This window comes from Chaetura pelagica, unplaced genomic scaffold (assembly GCF_000747805.2).
Source record: "Chaetura pelagica isolate M959 unplaced genomic scaffold, ChaPel_1.0 scaffold466, whole genome shotgun sequence".
Lineage (NCBI taxonomy): Eukaryota > Metazoa > Chordata > Aves > Apodiformes > Apodidae > Chaetura > Chaetura pelagica.
In genome coordinates, this window is record NW_009953656.1 from 61,784 (window position 1) to 68,433 (window position 6,650).

At 54.0% G+C, this 6,650-nt stretch overlaps 1 protein-coding gene across 1 annotated transcript in view; it reads right to left on the bottom strand.

Moving 5' to 3' along the window:
* Positions 1-6,650, bottom strand: part of FBXO18 (F-box protein, helicase, 18) — a 33,042-nt gene that overhangs the window by 1,987 nt on the left and 24,405 nt on the right. Inside the window, exons 16-19 of the mRNA XM_010000307.1 lie at positions 5,406-5,481; positions 3,622-3,819; positions 2,892-3,014; positions 1,640-1,746 (exon numbers count right to left, since the gene is read on the bottom strand). Of these exons, the coding sequence (XP_009998609.1) occupies positions 1,640-1,746; positions 2,892-3,014; positions 3,622-3,819; positions 5,406-5,481 (504 nt within the window). The remainder of the gene's footprint in view (positions 1-1,639; positions 1,747-2,891; positions 3,015-3,621; positions 3,820-5,405; positions 5,482-6,650) is intronic.

The following is a 6,650-nucleotide window of genomic DNA, read 5'->3' on the forward strand; positions in this document are numbered from 1 at the left end:
CCAGGGATGGGGCAGCCACAGCTTCCCTGGGCAACCTGGGCCAGGCTCTCCCCACCCTCACAGCCCAGAATTTCTCCCTCACATCTCAGCTCCAGCTCCCTCTGCCAGCTGGAAACCCTTCCCCCTGCTCCCATCCCTCCCTGCCCTTGTCCCAGGTCCCTCCCCAGCTTTCCTGGAGCCCCTTCAGGCACTGGAAGCTGCTCTAAGGTCTCCCTGGAGCCTTCTCTTCTCCAGGCTCAACACCCCAACTCTCCCAGTCTGGCTCCAGAGCAGAGCTGCTCCAGCCCTCCCAGCATCTCTGGGGCCTCCTCTGGACTCTCTCCAACAGCTCCTTGTCCCTCCTGTGTTGGGGACCCCAGAGGTGGCCCCAGCCCTGCAGGGGGGTCTCAGCAGGGTGGCACAGAGGGGGAAGAGAATCACCTCTCTTGCAGCAACTTGCAAGGAAGGAAGTGAGGTAAGAGCTGCAACCACTGCAGAGAGAAAAGGGAACCCAGGGGCTCAGGCTGAGATAAGAATACAGGGCTGCTGAAAAACAGTACCCAAAGGCAGGGACTGGGGGGAAAAAAAATGATGCAACCTTGTGCCTTGCTATTGAAACCACGGTGCAGAGCAGCCTGAACTGGAGAAAAAATGTGACCTCAGCTATTCTGGTTTGTGGCAGCACAAGCCAGAGCATAGTCCATGCTCCCAGGTGGCCAAGGAGGCCATGTGTCACCAGTGTGGCCAGCAGGAGCAGGGCAGGGATTGTCCCCCTGTGCTGGGCACTGGGGAGGGGACACCTGGAATCCTGGGGTCAGGGCTGGGCCCCTCAGGACAAGAAGGACCTGGAGGGGCTGGAGCGTGTCCAGGGAAGGGCCCCGGAGCTGGGGAAGGGGCTGGAGCAGAAGGAGAAGGGGCTGGAGAACTTGTGAGGAGCAGCTGAGGGAGCTGGGGGTGTTGAGCCTGGAGCAAAGGAGGCTGAGGGGAGACCTTCTGGCTCTGCAGCTGCCTGAGAGGAGGTTGGAGCCAGGGGGGTCGGGCTCTGCTCCCCAGGAACAAGGGACAGGACAAGAGGGAACGGCCTCAAGTTGTGCCAGGGGAGGCTGAGGTTGGATCTGGGGAACAATTCCTGCCTGGCAAGGGTTGTCAGGGCCTGGCCCAGGCTGCCCAGGGCAGGGGGGGAGTCCCCATCCCTGGAGGGGTTTCCAAGCCCTGGAGATGGTGCTGAGGGACACGGGGCAGGGGTGGCCTGGGCAGGGCTGGGGAAGGGTTGGGCTGGAGGATCTTGCCTGAGATGTCACTGCTTGCAGAGCTACCCCAAGACTCCCACCCTGATGTGCCAGCAGCATTCCTGGGCTTCTGCCCTTCCCAGCTCCCTGCTCTGCCTCTGGAGCTCCCTCTGTGGAGCAACTGCTGCAGCTCCCGGGCAGCCTCCCTGCTCAGCCAGGTGGGACATGTTCATGCCTTGCTTTGGTCCAGAATGCTGCAGAGTGCAGGTATCAGGGCCCTAAACTGTCCTGCTTGAGGCTCTTCTTCCTTTGGGAAGGCTGAACTTACCCATCCATGCCTTGCTTTGGTCCAGAATGCTGCAAAGTGCAGGTATCAGGGCCCTAAATTGTCCTGCTTGAGTCTCTTCTTCCTTTGGGAAGGCTGAACTTACCCCAGCCAATGCCAAAAGGTCCTCCAGGGACTTGGACATCAGCAGATACTTCTTGGCACGTGTCACTGCCACATAGAGCAGGTTCCATTCATCCTCAGGATACAAGCCTGGGTTGGAGGGAAGATCAGCAGCAGCTTTAGAGACCAAGAATGAACAGCTCTGCCACTCTTCTAATGCTTCAGCAGGTGCTTCTGAAGGGACACCTGGTGCTTCTCTGGGACAGCAGGAACTTGCAGGGCAGCAAAGCTCTGCAATGCCCTCCTGCATCTGGCAGCTCCTGGCACCACCAGTAACTCCTGCCTTGTTCCATGTCCTCCCTTCCAGGCACAGGCAAGACCCCACAAGCCTGGAGAAGCAGCTCAGTGCTACATGTCTTCCCACCTCCTGGGCACAGATTTGGCACTGGAGGAGTTTCTCAGGCTCTAGCTCCACTCTGCAGGTTCCTCTCTGCTCACTGGGAAGAGACCAGCTCTTCCAAAGCACAACTGGTGGCACTGAAGGAAAGCAGTGTCTTTCCCAGGTGGGGAGTTGTGGTTTTCTGTTGCTTGATGGTCACCAGCTGGACCACTGAAGTATTTCCCTGCCCCCATCCCACTGGGAAGGCAGCTACAAGATCAGTAATCACTAGGACAAGCAGTGGCACTTGATGCACCAAGAAACACCAGTTTGCAGGAGAAGAGCCAGCAGCACACTGGGCTCTGCCACTTCCAGATCACAGAGTGATGGAAGGGTTTGGGTGGGAAGGGACCTTAAAAATCATCCAGTTCCAACCCCCCTGCATGGGCAGGGACACCTCCCACCATTCCAGGCTGCTCCAAGCCCCGTCCAACCTGCCCTTCAACACTGCCAGGGATGGGGCAGCCACAGCTTCTCTGGGCAACCTGGGCCAGGGTCTCCCCACCCTCACAGCCCAGAATTTCTCCCTCACATCTCAGCTCCAGCTCCCTCTGCCAGCTGGAAACCCTTCCCCCTGCTCCCATCCCTCCCTGCCCTTGTCCCAAGCCCCTCCCCAGCTTTCCTGGAGCCCCTTCAAGCACTGGAAGCTGCTCTAAGGTCTCCCTGGAGCCTTCTCTTCTCCAGGCTCAACACCCCAACTCTCCCAGCCTGTCTCCAGAGCAGAGCTGCTCCAGCCCTCCCAGCATCTCTGTGGCCTCCTCTGGACTCTCTCCAACAGCTCCATGTCCTTCCTTTGTTGGGGACCTGCAGGGGGGTGTCAGACCAGGGCAGGCCCCACACACAGCCATTCCCTTACCAATATGGAATTTAATTCTCTGGAAATCCCCACTGAGACTTGGCACTTTCACAAAGTCCTCAGCAATCAGCACCGTGTCGAACTCCAGGCCTTTGGCTTGGTGGACAGTCCCTATCAGATAATCTGGAACCAGCAAAGGTGGGAACAAGGACGAAACAACATCAGTCACTGCAGCAATCGTGGTGTTTTCAATTTCACAAGGCACCGAGTTCCAGGAATTCATTTCATTTTGCCTTCACTTCACCTCTCCCCAAACATAAACCAGATGAAAAGATCTTCTGTGGGGAACCTAGAGGGAGACAACTTCCCTGCCAAGGCAAAGCCCTGGGTGTCAGCAGCCTGAGCCCCCAAACAGGAATGCTCTTCATCTGCTGAATTTTTGACCTGATTCCTTCATCCCCTCCCCAAATTTCAGTCAGCACGTTGCAGGGTAAGGACAGCAGGGATCCCACAAAGCAGGACCAAGCCCCAGGGCTTTCCAACCACATGAAATACTGTGTCCCAAGGTTTATCTGCCTCTAGCAAAGTCACCTTAAGAAAACCTTTGGTGGGACTGAGCTCCACCTGGAGTCCCAAACTCACCCCAAGAGCTGCTGTTCAACTTCCCTCCTCCCTAAAAACCAACCCAACCCGATCCACACGCAGCTTTTTGCAGAACCAGGTGGGTTTGAAGCTGGAGTGAAAAAGGACAGGAATTTGCTCCTCTCCCCAGGACAAAGCTTGGCTTTACCTGCCAGGGCTTCTTGAGACACGTGGCTGCTCTTGATCTTCTGCACCAGCTCTGGGACCCGATCTTTGTATTTCTCCACAATTGCAATTTTCCCTTCCAGGTCTTTGTCGTCGACGCGCTCCACGTACTCCTTCAAACCCAGGAAGCCTTGGGTTTCTTCCCACCTCTTGATAAAGGAGTCATTGATAACCAGGTTGGCTGAAAAGGAAGCAGGAGATACCATGAGTTCATTTGAACAGACAGAGAGGGGCAGTTTTTAATTCGGATCAGATTTCAGAGTGTTAGGGAAGCCTGGGGCAGAGGATGGATCGTCCCTGCCCATGCAGGGGGGTTGGATCTGGATGATCTTTGAGGACCCTCCCAACCCAAACCATCCCATGATGCTGTGATTGCTGCTGTGGGATGCAGGGGTTTGGGATGCACTCCTTGCTCTGCAGTGGGGTGGTTTTCACTCAGGGTTTTCTCTTGACTGACACAAAACACCACCCAGGCTCGATGGTCTCATCTGCGTGGAGCTGTTGGAGAGAGGCCAGAGGAGGCCACAGAGATGCTGGGAGGGCTGGAGCAGCTCTGCTCTGGAGACAGGCTGGGAGAGTTGGGGTGTTGAGCCTGGAGAAGAGAAGGCTCCCGGGAGAGCTTAGAGCAGCTTCCAGTGCCTGAAGGGGCTCCAGGAAAGCTGGGGAGGGGCTTGGGACAAGGGCAGGGAGGGATGGGAGCAGGGGGAAGGGGTTCCAGCTGGCAGAGGGAGCTGGAGCTGAGATGTGAGGGAGAAATTGTGGGCTGTGAGGGTGGGGAGACCCTGGCCCAGGTTGCCCAGAGAAGCTGTGGCTGCCCCATCCCTGGCAGTGTTGAAGGGCAGGTTGGATGGGGCTTGGAGCAGCCTGGAATGGTGGGAGGTGTCCCTGCTCATGCAGGGGGGTTGGAACCAGTTGATCTTTAAGATCTCTTCCCACCCAAACCATTCTGTAGTTGTATGAGTTCTAGACCACATGTCCTAGAACATCTGCTCAACCTTTGGCCCCAGAGATATTTGGAAATGGAAAGAAAAAGACTCTGAGCAGCCTGAAAAGGCATAAAGGTTACCTGAGAGTGGCTGGGACAGGGGCTGAGGGCAGAGCCAACCCCAGGGCCCTTCCAACCTGCATTATTCTCTCTCTTTACCCAGTTCCAGGGAGTTCTCCAAGGAGCTCACCTTGCAAAGAACCAGTGACAACACCCTGATCATCACCCACTTGTGGCAGCTCAGCAAGTCCTTTGGTTGTCTCTGTGACTCATAAATAACAACACCTGCCTTCTGCTGCCAAGGCAGAAGGAGATTTTATATGAACTGTTTCTTTCCTAAATGACAACCCTCAGTGAAAGAAAAAGAGAGCCCATTCCACACACCAGGTTTAAACCCAAAACAAAGCAGGAAATGCCTAAATCAACTTAAAAATGAAGCAAAATCAGAAAACAAAAGGGGGGAAGTAAATCCCAATCCATGAAGTTTACTGGGCTCTTGCATTCAAGGCAAGACATGGCAGAGGAAAGCTGGAGAGGGGACACAGACCCCCCAGTTTTGGTGTTTCTGGTATTAACATCAGCTCCTGGAGCAGCAGGAAAAGCCCAACCTGTGACATTCCCCTTGGGAAGTCACTTCTCACCAAGTAACTACAGGAGGACATGTGAAATAACCCAGCAAGGAGCTTCCTGCTTCCCAGCCCAGCAGCAAAACTAAACAATCTGTGCTGCTGCTGCTGCAAGGAGGGTCAGACCCAAGGGAGAGGAGGGGGAGATGGACTCACCTTTTTTCCTTTCCTCTGCAGGTTGACTGAGCTTCCAAATGTCATGAATCCTGCTCAGCCCAAAGCGCTCGAGCCCCTGAAATAAACCAATGATTGATCTTCATCTACAGGGAGTAAAAGTGAGGTCTGGGGTTTCTAGCCCAGTGGTTACTGGTGTTAAAGAGGGAGGGAATAAGGGGCTGAAGATGCAGGGTTTCCTGAAATCCCTGGGGCTGGAGCACAATTAAAGGCAAGGATGATCCATGGACAGTGGGGAGAGCACAGGGCCTGCTGGGCATGATAACCCAGCTATGGCAGATTGTACCTTCAAAGACAAAATAAAATGGTTTCTGTCATGTTTTCTCTGTTGCTACCAAGAAAAAGGGTTTGGTTTTGGTCATTGGAGCTTTTAAAGTCCAGCTCCAGGACTGCATCCTCTTACCTGAAGTGATGGGCCATGACAATGAAGATAAACTTGCTAAACTGACTAGAAATGTTTCAGTTTCAAAGTCAACTGAAACAAAAAGGCTTTGACTTCTTTTTTACTTCTGGAAAGTATTTTTCCTAAATTCAGTTTAGTTTGTTCTACCTAAAGAAGTGTCAGTCTGAATTCAGACTGAATCCAAACTGCAAAAGCAGGTGGGATTTTGGGTACTGGGCAGCCAGTTCCAACCCTCATTCCACTACAATTTGCAGCTTTTTGGTGAAAAGAAATATTCAAATTTAAAATACCAGCCTAAAAATGGAAAAGATGAAGCTCTTCCTCCAACACCTTGAGCACTGGGACAACTGTTCCTTGTGCTTCTACCTTTCAATGACTGGGGATGATTTGGTGATTCAGGGTTTGAAGACCAATGATTTCTCTCAGGGTCCTGAAATGTGGAGCTTTATCAACCATCTCTCTGCAGCCCAGGCACACTCTCCTTCTCCAGCCACATGGCTGCTTCTTGGAGGTGAAAATTCAGTGCAAATGGGATCACAGGATCCCAGAATTATTGAGGCTGGAACAGATCCCTGAGATTATCAAGTCCAGCCTATGACCTGACACCACCACATCAGCCAGACCAGGGCACCAAGTGCCACATCCAGCCTGTCCTTGAACACCTCCAGGGATGGTGCCTCCACCACTTCCCTGGGCAGTCCATCTCAAGGTCTGAGCAGCCTTTCCATGAGGAAGTGCTTCCTGATATCCAACCTAAGCCTCCCCTGGAGCAGCTTCAGGCCAGGCCCTCTTGTCCTGTCCCTGGTTGCCTGGAAAAAGAGCCC